Below are 16785 nucleotides of genomic sequence, written 5' to 3'. Positions count from 1 at the left end.
TTTGTAATTTCTGGTGATGAAACCCTAGCAGAGCAATAAATTTCTTGAATACTACATGCGTGCTCGAAAAATGTGGGGCCGTGGCACGTGTCATGCGGTTGCCCCCTTTGAGAGCACAAGAATTTCAAGGCCAACGGAGCAACGGGACCGACACTTACTGTACAAACCGGGCATGTTCCCTCTCGATACCCAAAGACTAGCTTGGAGATGGCGTGGTTACAAGCGGCCTCAGGGGGAAAATAATAATAATTGAATTAATAAAGAAAACACCGGCATCCACCATTAAGAGGATGGCATATGACTTTGAATCTTCTCCGGTTTCGGCAAGAGAATATTCAAAGTGATAGTTCATCTCCTTAATAAGAGTGTAATGAATCCCGAAGCTTACTGCATCTGGACCATGCCACTATTTAAACAGGTTATGTTGCTTGTCTCTAGGAAAGGTAGGACTAAAGTTTTATGGTAGCCTTATCATTACTGAGAGCTACTCTCGGCAGCTATTCCTTTAGAGAGAGCTACTCTCGGTAAATGTACTGTTGGATCATAAAGTTAATACATATTCAAGATTGTGAACACCGAAGTTTAATTAAATTGTTGGACTATCGAACAATGTAAAGAGGTAGGCGAGGTGGAACCAAATAGGCAACGATTAGTTTTTCGAGAGCGGCTGTCGGTAAAGTAGTCAAACCGTGGACGTGTCGTTAACCTGCTCCGGATGTGCCACGTGGCAGAACGTTGTTGTGCGGCTCTACTCGGCTCTCGGCAAAAAGTGCCTTTCCCGAGTGTTGCCTTGTTGCCGAGTGGTACTCTCGGCAATTTCATGTGTTTGCCGAGGTGCTCCTTTTGGCGAGGGGAAATCTCGGCGTCTCTTACTTTGCCGAGTGCCCGTGTTTTGGCTCTCGGCGAAGACCCTGACACCCGGCGTATACGAAATTTCGAGTAGTGCACCCTCACAACAATTATTTGAATAACGATCACAAAGGTTATGAAAATGATTTTTTTCTGAAAAATAAAGGAAGATGAATAAGACCCCTGATTGACTAATAAAAACAATGAAAGCAGGAACCACACACACCACACCAAGATGAAAGAAGTGGAAGCAACAGAAGATGGTGAAACATGCAGGAATTAGACAACACACTTAAATAGCAGCACCGGCAGCAACGTCGACCGGCGGGCGATCCCAATGTGGCTAAATTTCATGTTTTGACCCTTTTCTGAAAATTAATCAAGATATGACCCTAGTTCGAAAAAAATTCGGGATCTGACCCTTTTGCTACCGTCAGGATCCAACCTACAGCCAAGGTTCCTGTCGGTAAACTTAACTGTGCCGTCACGTTCGTTCGATGTAAAAAAATACCCTAGCGCCGAGGTGTTTGGCAGTAGGCTGTATAAACCTCCCACCATAGTTATTGGCGGTAGACATATGAGCTAGACGCAGGGCTAGGTAACACCACATGCATGCATGCATCATTGCATTCGAGGTCACCATGTATTCGGAATGTATTCTAGTAGCTCTTTCTCTAGCCTGCACAGTTAATACATAATAGCTCTTTTTCTAGGCTGCACAGTTAATACCCCTGGAGTACTACTTCTGTGCTAGCCCTTGTCAGTCTAGGCATGCATGTAGTCCATTGTTTTAGGGTGTGTTTGGTTGCATTCTCATTTTAGCATAGTTGTTCCCTCCTCATGCATGCTCATCTCACCACCCCTCTTCATGCATGCTCTTAGTGTATTTGTGTTGAGCTAGTGTGGACTCATGCACCCTTCATACACCCTACCAAACACACCCTAAGCACTCTGCATGCCTTGGTGCATGTTCATGCATGGTGTGCATGTCACCAATCCCATGGTGGCGGGCTTTACCGGTGGTAAAAGATCACATGCCGAGTAGGGCGGCAGAGAGACCAGTGCACATCTTTCAACAGCGAACATGCCTACCGCCATGCTATTTGGCGGTAGGGTTTCACTGCCTACCACCAAAGACCTTAGCGGTAGGGTATTTTTTTTCTCTCGAACGGTCGTCATAGCGTAGTTAAGTCCTACCGTCACTGATGTTGTCGATAGGCTGTGTTACCCTACCGTCAAGGATCCCGGCGGTAGGAAAAAGGGTCAGATCTCGAAATATTTACGAACCAGGGTCTGATCTGGCTAAACTTTTCAAAAAGGGTCAAAACAGCAAAATCGGTCTCCCGATGTGGGCGAGCAGCGCCGAAGGAAGCGTTATCAACTCCCCACGCCACCCCTAGCGACGACATCCGCGTGCCTGTCGAGGTTGTCCGGCGGTGGGAGAAACAGGATCATCTCCGACCAAAAACCTGCGAGGACCCTCCACGCTGCCGCCTCCTCTCCTTCGGCTAGTCGCTTCTGGAGCTCAATGACATCCTTGAGCACTTGATGCTTCGATCTCGCGCTTAACAGCTCTAACAACTTCTGCTAGTCTGGTACTCCTCATCTGAGCCAACCGGAGGAACCGGAGAAGCAACTCCGACGAGCGCATGATCAGCGTCTTTCTTGATGGCCTTGTACAAACTCCTACACCAGCCGTGTCTTCTTGGAGCAGCACGAGAGCGTGAGCCACCAAATAGGCACAATAACACGACATGTGAGTAGCAGCAATCTTATGGTCAGAGAGTAATGGGCTTGTCTCTGATTTTTTTTAGAAAGAAGGCATACGTCCGATTTTATAAATAAAGCCAAAAGGTAAGGTAGCAACAGCATCACAGATAAGTATCAAACACCTCCAAGCCCCAACGCTGGGCGAGACGACGGAGGATAAAGTCAGGAAGATGGCGCCCTCGCCAGTACACGGCACGTAGGCCGGAAGAGAAAGGTCCAACTGAAGCTAAAGCATTCGGCCCAAAAAAAGCAATCAAGCATCCTGCTCTTGTCTGCATAACTGAGACGTCGTCGCCCGGATTTTGTAGATCAGCATAGAGAGCGCCTCTTGGTCGTCGACTTTAGTCAATGATTTTCACTGCTGCAGGAAAGCACATGATTTAAATAAGCAGTCAGATTTAAATAAGAAGAAATAAGCTTGTCTCTGATCTCATCTCAATGATGCTCATGGCAATGTGGAACACAAGAATGGTGTTGGCCATACCTTTGGCCTTATCCATGTTCCAAATATGGTTGCCGCTGCCTTGCAGTTGCAGGTTTCCAGGCAAGGGCACCACTCCATCGCTTCGTCTTACCTCATCATAGCCTTCACCGCTCTCGGTACCTCCATCTTCTGGTCAGGCAACATAGGGATGAGGCGCCCAAGAAGAGTCGGTGGTGTTCTCCTTGGGCGAAGCACCAGTACTGAGCATTGGTTCAATTTGCCTTCCCAATGGTTCAACACCATGCATCTACATTGCAGCACGCTGGCAATGCATCTCTTCATCGTAGGAGACTGCTACCAAAACGCATCGTTTGCACAGCGACAGACTAGGGCTACTTTTGTCCAGTTGGACCAAATGTAACAAGCAATATTCCTCATCACCTCAGCAAGCACGACGAGTGCAAGAACGGAAAGTAACATCACTATGTCAATGTACATATTTCCAAAGAGTATTCTATCATACCCGGGTGTAGAATGAGGATTCAGCCCAGGGTCTTTTGAAAAGCACCGCCCTTCACGCACCAGCTGAAAATGGTATCCATACCACTTTGCAATCGTTGAATTCGGGATCGATGCAACAACTATATGACTAGTAGGCAGTATCTGATGCTTCCGAGTGAAACAAACATGCTCAAGACGGGCAGCCAACTCTTTGAGTACAAGACCGGGAAGGATGAATTAAGAGTAATCATGAAGAAAGCAAAAAAGCTCATTGGCGATCACACCAAGTACCCTTTCATCATCAAAATCCTTAAGCAACATATCCCACAAAAAATGAGCCAGATGGCTGGGCGGCTGGGGACTACCAATCTAACATTTTATTCAACAAATCAGGGTTCGATCAACAAGGACATTTGGTGTACATTCAGGTTAAGTCTGAACACCACATTGGAGCTACTGGTATTTTACTGTCTATTCTAGACGATGTGAAGGGGCCAAATAGTCAATGACCGATTCTGCCATTGTGGATGTGGGATGCAATAATGAATCTAGTGGTTACAAAAGCAAAACCACGGTGGCTTGTTGTCATGGACTGTGTAAACAATTGTTCCGATCGACGCTCGAATGTAGCTCATTAATCAAAATGAAGAGGTAGGTCTAAATTTAGTGTGGGCAGTACATGAGAATTAATCTAAATGAAGCGGCCCCGTTTGTCATAAACTCACTTAACTGAGCCCGATCCGTCGATCAGTGTTTTTGCTAAAAGATTACCGTAGACGTGGTGTTTTTTACAAAAAAAAATATATTGTAGTGTTTTTCGCAAATCTAGCCTTTAAAGTGGTGGTTTTGTGCAATTTACTCTTCAGGAACTCGACCCACCACGCCTACCTTGGCTCCGCGCAGGAATTCAGTCCCGTTCACCACAACGAATGCGGAGAAAGGACCTGGGAGTTTACGGATAGGAGGAACGTAAGCGTACCTTGGTGGGGGTGGGCACACAAGGATCTCGACGGAGCTCCGGCGCCATACGGCCTATGGTATAACCTCTTTTGAATTTCATGGGGAGCAACTAACCAAGGAGCGCTCCTTCAGGAGACTCCTCAAGGGTCACTTGGGATGAGTTGAGAGTATGCCACTTACGCGCTTGCAACCGTCGCCACGTGTTGTGCCTCTCGAAAACGAAAAAAAACATATTTTCTTTCTTTTTTACTTCCGTGAGAGGCACGGATTTGCTTTCGCGAGGCACGGCCGTGCTTCTCTGAAAAGGAAAAAGATGCATTTTTTTTTACTTTCGCGAGAGGCACGAATTTGCTTTCACGAGAGGCATGACCGTGCATCTTAGAAACGGAAAAAACATTTTTTTCCCTTCAACAAGAGCCACAGGTTTGCTTTCATGAGCGTCATGGATTCGCTTCCGCGAGAGGCCGTGCCTCTCGAAAACAAAAAAAATTTATGTTTTCTGTTTTTCTTCCTTCCGTGAGAAGCATGGTCGTGCCTCTAAGGAACGACTTTTCTTTCCTTCCACGAGAGGCGTGCCCCATAGGCTGGCCGGCCCTTTCGAAGTTTAATCCCCACCGGTTTTGGGAAGATTCTAGAACCTTCCCTAAACCTTTTTTTCTTTTTTCTTACAGTTTTTCATTCCTTTTCTTTTATGTTTCTTTCTCTTTTTTTCTTTTATTTTCTGTCTTCCGCTTTTCCTCTGTATTTTTTCTTTATTTTCCTATCTTTCTTCTTCTTTTTCATTTTCCAAACATATTTCAAAAACATTAACATTTTCTAATCAATGAACATGTTTTCGAAGTCATGAACATTTTTTCGAAATCATGAACATTTCTAAAAACTTCATAAAAATTATAATTCATGATGATTTTTCAAATTTGTCGAATGTTTTGCAATCCTAAAAACATGTTTTGAAACTCGTGAACATTTTTAAATTTTACAAACATTTTTTGAAGTTTGAGAACATTTTTTATAAATTCAATGACATTTTTTTGAAATGCATGAACGCTTCCGAATTCATGAACATTTCTTGGAATCAGCAAAAAAAAATGAACCGAAGAAGTTTCTAAAAATTCTGAAACAATTTTAGAAATTCATGTATATTTTTCATTCTTGTGAATATTTTCAGAAAATTCATGAAAATTATTTAAGTTCACCAAATTTTGTTCAAATTCATGTAAATTTTTATAAGAACAATTTCAAAATTGCGCACATTTTTTAGTATGTGGAGAATAATTAATCCGCGAACATTGTAGGTTTTCTTAAACAGTTTTTTATTCGTGATTATTTTATCAGTTCTTGAACATTTTTTAAAATTCTCAATTATTTAGAAATTTGGAACTCTTTTTAATCTCAAATTAGTTGAAAGAGAAAAACAGAAATGAAATGAAATAAGAAAACAGGGGGCATCCCACCCTGCGCATGGGCCGGCCTAACAAGGCGCGCAGTGGGGGTGCGATTTCCCACGTCCCGGGGCGCCCAGGTCACCAAATAGGACATCGTTTGTCTAAAAACTTCGGTAGTAGCTTTCGATGGCATCACTGATTCGGAGATGTTAGAAGCGCTTTTGCATGTCGTTAAGCTATAGCTCTCGGTGAGTACCTGGGCCTACAAAAGATACATGTCACATCTGACTGTCTAAGATGTTGGGGAACATTGCAGAAAATTAAAATTTTCCTACGGTTTCACCAAGATCCATCTATGAGTTCATCTAAGCAACGAGTCTAGGGAGAGAGTTTGCATCTACATACCACTTGTAGATCGCGTGCGGAAGCTTGCAAGGTGATGATGTAGTCGTACTCGACGTGATCCAAATCACCGATGACCAGCGCCGAACGGACGGCACCTCCGTGTTCAACACACGTACGGAACAGCCACGTCTCCTCCTTCTTGATCCAGCAAGGAAGGGAGGAGAGGTTGAGGGAGATGGCACCAGCAGCAGCACGACGGCGTGGTGTTGATGGAGCTGCAGTACTCCGGCAGAGCTTCGCTAAGCACTATGGAGGTGTAGGAGGTGTTGGGGAGGGAGAAGGAGGCAACCAAAGGCCAGGGCGTTCAGGTCTGAAGTCCCTCCTCTCCCCCACTATATATAGGGGTGCCAAGGGGGGGTGGCCGGCCCTAGGAGATCCAATCTCCTAGGGGGTGCGGCGGCCAAGGGGGGTTTTCCCTCCCCCCAAGGCACCTAGGAGGTGCCTTACCCTCCTAGGACTCTTGCCCCCTTAAACCCTAGGCGCATGGGCCTATGTGGGGCTGGTGCCCTTGGCCCATTAGGCCAAGGCGCACCCCCCTACAGCCCATGTGGCCCCCCGGGACAGGTGGACCCACCCGGTGGACCCCCGGGACCCTTCCGGTGGTCCCGGTACAATACCGATAACCCCGAAACTTGTCCCGATGCCCGAAACAGGACTTCCCATATATAAATCTTTACCTCCGGACCATTCCGGAACTCCTCGTGACGTCCGGGATCTCATCCGGGACTCCGAACAACATTCGGGTTACTGCATATACATATCCCTATAACCCTAGCGTAACTGAACCTTAAGTGTGTAGACCCTACGGGTTCGGGAGACATGCAGACATGACCGAGACTCTCTCAGTCAATAACCATCAGCGGGATCCGGATACCCATGATGGCTCCCACATGCTTCTCGATGTTGTCATCGGATGAACCACTATGTCGAGGATTCGATCAAACCCTGTATGCAATTCCCTTTGTCAATCGGTACGTTACTTGCCCGAGACTCGATCGTCGGTATCCCAATACCTTGTTCAGTCTCGTTACCGGCAAGTCACTTTACTCGTACCGTAATGCATGATCCCGTGTCCAACACCTTGGTCACATTGAGCTCAATATGATGATGCATTACCGAGTGGGCCCAGAGATACCTCTCCGTCATACGGAGTGACAAATCCCAGTCTCGATCCGTGTCAACCTAACAGCTACTTTCGGAGATACCTGTAATGCACCTTTATAGTCACCCAGTTACGTTGTGACGTTTGGTACACCCAAGGCACTCTTACGGTATCCGGGAGTTGCACGATCTCATGGTCGAAGGAAGAGATACTTGACACTTGCAAAGCTCTAGCAAAACGAACTACACGATCTTTTATGCTATGCTTAGGATTGGGTCTTGTCCATCACATCATTCTTCTAATGATGTGATCCCGTTATCAACGACATCCAATGTCCATAGTCAGGAAACCATGACTATCTGTTGATCACAACGAGCTGGTCAACTAGAGGCTTACCAGGGACATTGTGTGGTCTAAGTATTCACACGTGTATTACGATTTCCGGATAATACAGTTATAGCATGAATAAAAGACAATTATCATGAACAATGAAATATAATAATACTTTTATTATTCCTCTAGGGCATATTTCCAACATAAGAGTCATTTGAGTCCTCGAGGCACCCAAGATTCTAGGCGGGCAATGTATAGTGTCCAACGAGTTCAAGGCGCGAAGGAGCCTTTTCAGAGCATGCAAGTTCGCCCATGAACAGCACGATAGTAACGGTGAAGGACATAGGCTTGTCCAGATGGCAACATCATTGGGTGCATGGCGCTGTGTGTGGTTTGATTCACCACCTGAAAATTTGTGTATCCCTGTAAACATTGATCTCATGCAATAAAGGGGCGATGTGATTCTAAAAAAAAAAACCTTTGAATTTCCTCCCAATTTTTATTTGAAACCAGTGTGCTGTTTCTTCTCTTGAGGGAATGACCATGTTGTTTACCTACACATACTCTGTAAATTGAAACGGAAATGCCCACCGCGTCTTTCTACACTGAAAATAATTTTATGACTCCCAATCTCCGCATGACAGATGCACATATGGCCTAACTATTACATCATCAAGTTTACATGAGCAGCAAGTAAAAAGATGACACGCTAAGTGTGAAATCAAACATTATCATGCCTACTATATATGAACAGACACAAATTTTTGGCAGGCCACTCCAATCTCACCGCACTAGCTTTTAGCGGTGTCTTTTCTAGTGTTCGTTGCAGTAGGTAAGCCTAGGACTACACAATCAACTTGCACATGAGAACAAGGTCTACAACATATCCATATCATGACATTTTCTCTTGTCATTGAAAAAAAAATCAATTTGACCAACCTAAATAAACTCCAAAATGAATAAGAGCGTGTAAAAACTTAGGTGTACTCAGTGTAACCAATTCCCTAAATTCGGTGACATATTACTTGGATGAGTAGTATTAAATCATAAATGTATTGCATATCATACTGCGCGTGCTTTTGAACACTCGATAAAGAGAAATTGAGTTGCTCTTGTTTGGAATAAAAGCAACAATGTTGAGTTTTTTGTTGCCCACATTGTCGTACTACCCGCGGTGGCTACGGGTGCATGCTGGACTGCTCTCATGCTAACGAATAGCCAGTTCTCAATTGCTAGCAGCGGCAGACATCGGTACCAGAGGTTGCTGGCACCAAAGCAGCGGCCGACATGCAATGAAGCTTTTGACGTGCACTTGGCAGCGGCGTGTCCGACGAGGTAATAAAGATGATTAGAATCTTGAATGCGCGATGCTGCACCAACAAATGGATACCTTGTCCTTTTTAGAATGCTGAACCACGTCGTGAGCCTGCCGGTGGGGGGCTCCGTGAAACAAACATGCTCAAGACGGGCAGCCAACTCTTTGAGTGCAAGACCGGGAAGGATGAATAAGAGTAATCATGAAGAAAGGAAAACGCACATTGGCGATCATGCCAAGTACCCTTTCATCATCAAAATCCTTAAGCAACATATCCCACATAAAGTGTGCTAGATGGCTGGCCGGCCGGGGACTACCAATCTAACATTTTATTCGACAGATTAGGGTCCGATCAACAAGGACATTTGGTGTACATTCAGGTTAAATCTGAAGACCACATTGGAGCTACTGGTATTTTACTGTCTATTCTAGACGATGTGAAGGGGGCAAATAGTCAAGGACGGATTCTGCCATTGCAGATGTGGGATGCGCTAATGAATCTAGTGGTTACAAAAGCAAAACCACGGTGGCTTGTTGTCATGCACTCTGTAAACAATTATTCCAATCGACGCCCGAATGTAGCTCATTAATCAAAATGAAGAGGTAGGTCTAAATTTAGTGTGGACAGTACATGAGAATTTTATAGCTCTACAGTCTATACTGGCCTTGGTTAAGATTGGTCCCAATCATGTACATCTAGAGCAAAGGCGGGATCCACCGTCTATAAAATCACCTACGCGTAGTTGTGATTACCTAGGTAGGAGCCAAATCAAATGCAAGGTGCTAAAAGGAGAAACCAATGCAACTTTCTTACAGTTTAGGAATGGCAGGTCTCGGGATGATGAACCCATATGCCATTATACATGACTGTTCTTTAATTCTCTAACATGCTTTCTAATCACCAATGGTGACGATGGACCATAGTCATGATGCAACATCTGCACCGTGACTGCCATTGTGTGACAAACATATCAGCAGTGACAAGCCTCTACCTTGTGTGTCAAATTTAGTCTTTAATAGGAATAATAAAACTTGTATTATAGATGGCAGAGCAAAGCGTTAGTTAGCTAGATTATGGGAGAAGTGACAAGTGAGCCAGATGGTACGTTCATGTAACTTTCTTACAGTTTAGGAATGGCAGGTCTCAGGACGATGAACTTATAGGCCATTGTACACAACCTTTCTTCAGCTCTCTAACATGCTTTCCAATCACCAATGGTGATGAAGGACCATAGCCATGATACAACATCTGCACACTGATTGCCATTGTGTGACTAACGTATCAGCAATGGCAACGTGCAACCTGTATTAGAGATGGTGTTAGCTAGGTTAGGTTAGAAGTGACAAGTGAGCCCGATGGTACATTCATGTGTCGTCTCAGGGGCATTACAACGGTAGTAGCCCATTGTTCAAAGATTGAAGCAAGGCAATACATGATTCCGCACCTGATCCTGGGCTGCCAACTCGTCTCATCTGTCCAGCCTATTGATCTGCTTTTACTATACAGTAGTTGTTTCGCTCACGCATTCTGGCACATGTTTGCATTGTTTCAAAAAAAAAAGAATCCTATATTTTCGCTTTGCTTCTTCTGTTCTTTTAGTTGTTGTCTTCCACAAAGACAGGAGAAGATTTATATTCTAATTTTGGTTAATTCTTTTGCTAAATGGGTCTTCAGTATTCAGGAATCTTGCAAAATCTGTAGAGATTTTCCATTCTAGAAAATACTTCGGAGAAGTTTCAGCAAGAAAACACATAGGAAGTCAATCTGTAAAATTGTGGTACTTAACATTGTCTGGTTAACGAGGTCATTTTACCAGGAAGATATGTCTTGAAATTTTGTTTTGCTGGTAGCCATGTTGACATACTTGAGTTACAATCTTTTTGATGTTTCCTCGGACGTACTACTTAATTGTACGATCAGCCATCCAATTTTTCAACTGCTCATTATTTTTCATAACTACTCCCTCAGTATCAAAATATAAGACATTTTTTATACTCCCTTAGTATCAAAAAACGTCTTGTATTTTGATACTGAGGGAGTACAATGTAGCACTTCCATTGAGGAATAGCGCACTCTAGCTGATCGACGAATTTTCTTGTTAGAAAGACTCAAATACAGTGTCAACTGTAATTTGGCACATGGTTAATCAGCCTACGCACAAGAGTTAATCAGCATGCATGCATCTCCTCTCTCTATAGGAAAAAAAGGAGACAAATTAACACATGTGCTAGTTGGATTTTCTGTATAATCATTAAGCCAATTAACATATGATTAGCAAAGTGTGTGAGCCGAATCACTTTAGAATAACAGTCTCATGATGCTTTCTGTAATAGAGAAAAACTGTAGACAAATTTCAGAATCCCAAATCTAATTAGGATTAATACTACAAGATCAAGAGCGCCACTTATTGGTTGGGTTATCAGACAACATTCTGATTGTGACATCAAAATTGCAGCACAGACATCATACAACATGCTTCATCCCAATAACACCACATGGTTTTCAAAGTGGACACGCCAACTTCATTGCACTTTCCTGCCTTCTGCTGGGTGCTTCGAAAGACCAAGACGGTACTTGTGAGGAAAGCTCAAAATCAACTTTCTCTGCATCATAAATTAACCACATGTGAACACTATTGAAATTAAACAGAGGAAACATAGCTAGTTAGGATTCTACCATGTGATCTCACAGTAAATGTTAACAATGGCAATTAGTGCGTAGCAAGCTGCAAACCATCTTTACAAATATGCATGGGTTATTAACCTGGAATATCTGAAATGCCGTTAGTGTGTACATATGCCTGTCTAGCTGCTGTTATTTAGAAAACTGCTCACGGTATTTTACTAGCAATTGAAACATCCGACAAATGTTTGTGATATAAGAACTTGTTAAATTTTAACTACGCATTTACAAACTACCTGTTTTCCTATTACTTCTTAATCTTAGTTCTTTCAAATGTATTGAAGCCAGTTCAGTGCATCAGAAATCACACAATGTGTAGCTTAACAGAATAACTAATAGCAAAATGATGTGGTTCATGTGCAAAACTAATCAGAGAGTTATGTATCAGGCATCATATATACACAGGAACCATCTAGTACCAAATTAACCCAATTGCTCTTATCCAAAGCATAACAATGTTGGAAAATAAAACATTAACAAACTCTACAATTACACGACGAGATGCCCGAAGAAACACGATCATATCCAGCAACCATATCAAGCCTTCTGCAAAATTAAACCAAAGGAATGTGTGGAGGAAACACCGAAACAGGGAGAACACACACAAGCTTGCAAGGGCCACCGAACTTCTTGCGCCATAGCGGGCGGGTCTCGGGCACACTCTGGGGTTCGCCGTCGACGGCCTCCTCCAGCTTCGCCGCGTGCGTCTCCACCCCCTTGCCGACCCCGTTCAGGAACCCCACCACGCCTACCTTGGCTGCGCGCAGGAATTCAGCCGCGCTCGTCACAACGAACAAGGAGAAAGGATCGAGAGGAACATAAGCGTACCTTGGTAGGGCTGCGCGCAGAAGGACCTCGCCGGAGCTCCGGCCCCGGGCTGGACGAGGAGGCGGCGCACATGATGAGATGCACACGCGAGGGCCATGGGAGAGAATGAGGCTAGAAAGAAAAAAAATGCGAGGTAGGCTTATAACTTGGATGCTCTATTTGGGCCGACAATAGAGGCTCATACAAAAGAGGCCTATGGTATAATCTCTGTGAAACTTTTCTCAAAAAAAAGTATAATCCCTGTGAAACAGTATGGACATTCCTTCTTTTTTTGAAGGAATGACCATGATTTTTACCTACGCACTGTTATATCCTCAAGTTTATATGATCGACAAGTAAAACGATGACATGCGAAGTGTGGAATCAAACATGAGCAAAGCCTACTATGTACTTCCTCCGTTTCTAAATATAAGTCTTTCTAAAGATTTCAAATGTACTATCACATACGGATGTATATAGACATAGGAGTATTTTAGAGTGTAGATTCACTCATTTTCTTCGTATGTAGTCAATTGTTGAAATATCTAGAAAGACAAATATTTAGGAACGGAGGAAGTATATTCGAACAGACACAGATTTCTCGGCAGGCAGCTCCAATTTTGTCGCACCTGCTTCTATCGATGTCTTATCTAGTGATCATTGCAGTAAGCTTATGACTACATAGTCAACTTCAACCAGACAAGCTTGCGTCCCGCTATATTAATATAGCAAACATCCGGTACAACCAACTATAGATGATGGGGCAGAAGTAGCACAGTCACGCCAAAACAAATGAAAGAGAAACTACAAAAGGAACAAATGCCTACAACGACGGGTCAAAAAAACCGAAGAAGTACTCCGAAGCACTGGTACCAATTAACACCTCCAAGAAGGGACACGACGATGACAACGCTACGACCAAGGGTTTCCCTCGGTACGCGACGAGGAGAAATGACAGATAGCACCTGACGCCCTCCAGGAAGGTCCAGCGGCACCCTCAGGCGCCACCGCGTCGGTGTTGGATCAGGTCGTCATCACACACATGTCAACAACTATTAGATAGCGGCTAACACTAGGAAATGGTTTTTTAAGCCTAAAATAGTAGGAGAGCCTCCTACTCATTTTTCAATTAAATAAAACACAACACTTCACGTAATATACATACAAACCTAGCCCCTTGGGGTTGGTAGTTAAGTGCAAACTTGATCAAACTTTATGAGATTTGACTTTAGTCAAAGCTAATATTCAGAGTAAATAAAAACATATGGAATACATCGGTTGTACCAGATTCATGTGCCTTGCATTCCTTCGTTTTCTAGTGTCTAGATCAAAATTTGCCAGATTGAGTTGTACAACATAGAGAGCAATGTAAATGAACATAGCCCATCCCCTATGTTGATCAATGAAAGAATGAATGAGCTCACTAGGATATATACAACTGATCGACCCCTTTATTCTAAATAAAGCATGCTAATACTGCATGATTAACCTACTCAATTACCAAAACTAAACTGGGATTAGCTACAATGAGCAAACTCCTCTACGTGGAAAATGCAATTGTACCCAAAATATGGGTGGGAACAATGAAAACACATGTTCAAGTGTTAAAACAAAACCCCTTTTTGTTTCTTAGAACTGATCACAGCGAAGTGTGCTGCGTGATCCAGATCCCTGCGTTCTGATTGGCCGAGCGCATCTTCCCACGGATCGCCACCCCCAGACCGATCCCCACCGCCCGCTCCCCTCAGATCCAACGGTGCGCACACCCCGTCACGCGGATCGATCCCCCCTCCCGCGACGCTCCTGCCTCCAATAAAAGCCGCGCCCCCGCCGGCCTCTCAACCCACAAGCTCAGAGCATTCCGATCCAGCACCGCCGCCGCCAACACCACACCTCGAGAGCCCTCGTCGCCGGAGAAGTAGCAAGCAAGATGGCCGGAAGGAAGGGAGGCGACAGGAAGAAGGCCGTGACCAGGTCCGTCAAGGCCGGGCTCCAGTTCCCCGTCGGCCGCATCGGGCGCTACCTCAAGAAGGGCCGCTACGCCCAGCGCGTCGGCTCCGGCGCCCCCGTCTACCTCGCCGCCGTCCTCGAGTACCTCGCCGCAGAGGTACGCACAGATCTTTCCCGTCCTCCAGTGTTCTTCTGCCCTGCTCTTCTCGTGCTCGACGGGTAACTGACAGATTTGGTTTTGAATCTCAGGTGCTGGAGCTTGCCGGCAACGCAGCCAAGGACAACAAGAAGACCCGCATCATCCCCCGCCACCTTCTTCTCGCCGTCCGCAACGACCAGGAGCTCGGCAAGCTGCTCGCCGGCGTGACCATCGCCCACGGCGGCGTGATCCCCAACATCAACTCTGTGCTGCTCCCCAAGAAGTCCCCCGCCGCCGCCGAGAAGGAGGCCAAGTCGCCCAAGAAGAAGACCACCGCCAAGTCCCCCAAGAAGAAGACCGCCGCCACCAAGGAGTAGCCGCCCCTAGCCTAGTTGACTCTTAGTTCCATATCAGGGAGAAGATGAGGAGACTTTTGGTTGATTGGATCCCATATGTAAATGCTAGTCTGTAGCGGCTCTTTCATTAGTTCGATGAACAAGCCAGCAATGACTGTATTTTACCTGTGATTTAGTATGCGAGGAATGACTAAAGATGCGATTCTATCAATCATATTCTCTTGTTTATCCATGGCTGTGAACAATCGTGTGAATGTTCGTTACCTGACTTTGCTTTCGAAACATTTGGTGTTCAATTAATCTTCTGAATGTTGCTTGAAACACTCAGCTTCTGCATCCTTTCACCCCGTACCCTCTGTCAGTTTTAAACGATGATGACAGTACTAAATTGGATAAAGAAGGGTTCAAAACTCTTGCAGGCAAACATAGCGAATTAAGGCTTGACCATGCTTAATTAATTACGTGCTAGTAATTGACAAATATTATGCCAAGAAACATTATTCCAAACAATTGAACTCTGATCTTTGCCCCTCTAGTTGTTCCGGTCATAAAGCAAAAAATTCTTCCGCTTTGAGTTGAGCTAGCAAACTGAACTCTGGACAGTCAGATATACGTAACAAACCACAAACTTGAAAAACTAGACTCGTGAAGGCTCTGATTTATGTGCCACTGACCAAACGAGGTACTTTTTTTTTTTTGAAACAAGGCAAAAGACTTGCCATTTTCATTGATTAAGAAGAAGGTTTAGACATAGCCGCGGGGCGGCAAAAACGAGGTACTCCCTCTGTACATTGATATAAGACGATTCTTTAGACTTGGAATACGACTTTTCGACTGACCAAAGACAGAATCAGATACCGGGACTTATCGACGTAAAGGGCAGAGATAGGAATAGTCAGGCCCTTCAAAGGACAAATTATCCAGTACAAGAATGTTTGCCCCAGGAGGGCCAAGATTGCTGGGTAAATAAGTAAGTTGATGCTGCGCTTCATTATCATCAATAAAACACACACTATTTTCAGATAGGAAAAAGGCCGCAAAATACAACAGGTAAGTGAATAGCCAGAGGTTTCGTTCTTGGCCCTTTCTTTTTTTTTTACATTTAGCGCCAACTGTAACTTTGCTCTCACAATAAAAATATTTATATTTTCATATACTACAACTAAGCCTCCCAATGCGTGTAGTTTCCAAGAAAAAAAGGCAAACAAGAAAACATTAGTTGTTGATTCTGTTTCTTCATTTGTTAAATATTTTATGATTTTTTTCTACTAGCGTCAGAAGTATACATATTTTAAGTCACGCTTGGCATCGTGGTGTATTCTCGTAATCTTGTTTGCCCCACCCACTTTTCCAAATTTTAAGGTCTCTTTGATTCACAGGATTCTTAAAACGTGGGAATAGGAAAAACATAGGATTGGAATGTCATGCTCATCTCCATCCTATAGGATTTTGGGTTGTTTGGTTGCATCATAGGAAAAACAAAGGATTTTTTCAAAGAGGTTTGAGTGGATGCTAGAAATCCTACAGGAAGTAGTACAAAGAAATTCTTAGGAAAAATTCCGGTAGGATTCAATCCTTTGAATCAAACAGCCAACATAAGAAAAAATCCTAAGGATTATGATCCTCCAAAATTCTTATGTAAATCCTTTGAATCAAAGGAGCCCTTAGTGTTTGTTTGACCAGCCTTTGTCTACTTTTTCGTAGCAGGTTGTAAAATAAACGTCACACCACAATCCAAAACGTGAGTTGTATGATTGTATCTTAAGAGGCGTAGTTCCCCCTTATGGCCTTACCCCCATAGCCTCG

General features: G+C 44.1%; 2 protein-coding genes across 2 annotated transcripts; one reads left to right on the top strand and one right to left on the bottom strand.

Annotated features, from left to right (window-relative positions):
• Window positions 1-11377: 11377 nt before the first annotated feature.
• Window positions 11378-12652, bottom strand: LOC119314682. The gene is made up of 3 exons (XM_037589380.1): window positions 12556-12652; window positions 12333-12484; window positions 11378-11648 (listed from the first exon to the last, which is right to left on the bottom strand). The coding sequence occupies exons 1-3, from the start codon at window positions 12650-12652 to the stop codon at window positions 11568-11570; spliced, it is 330 nt and encodes a 109-aa protein (XP_037445277.1). The 3' UTR covers window positions 11378-11567.
• Window positions 12653-14379: 1727 nt separating this feature from the next.
• On the top strand, window positions 14380-15207 carry LOC119319466 (histone H2A.1-like). The gene is made up of 2 exons (XM_037593943.1): window positions 14380-14641; window positions 14734-15207. The coding sequence occupies exons 1-2, from the start codon at window positions 14465-14467 to the stop codon at window positions 14998-15000; spliced, it is 444 nt and encodes a 147-aa protein (XP_037449840.1). The 5' UTR covers window positions 14380-14464; the 3' UTR covers window positions 15001-15207.
• Window positions 15208-16785: the final 1578 nt, after the last annotated feature.

The sequence above is a fragment of the Triticum dicoccoides genome, chromosome 6A, assembly GCF_002162155.2.
Source record: "Triticum dicoccoides isolate Atlit2015 ecotype Zavitan chromosome 6A, WEW_v2.0, whole genome shotgun sequence".
NCBI lineage: Eukaryota > Viridiplantae > Streptophyta > Magnoliopsida > Poales > Poaceae > Triticum > Triticum dicoccoides.
The sequence above is the reverse complement of the archived record's forward strand: the minus strand, read 5'-3'. Positions and strand labels throughout refer to the sequence as shown.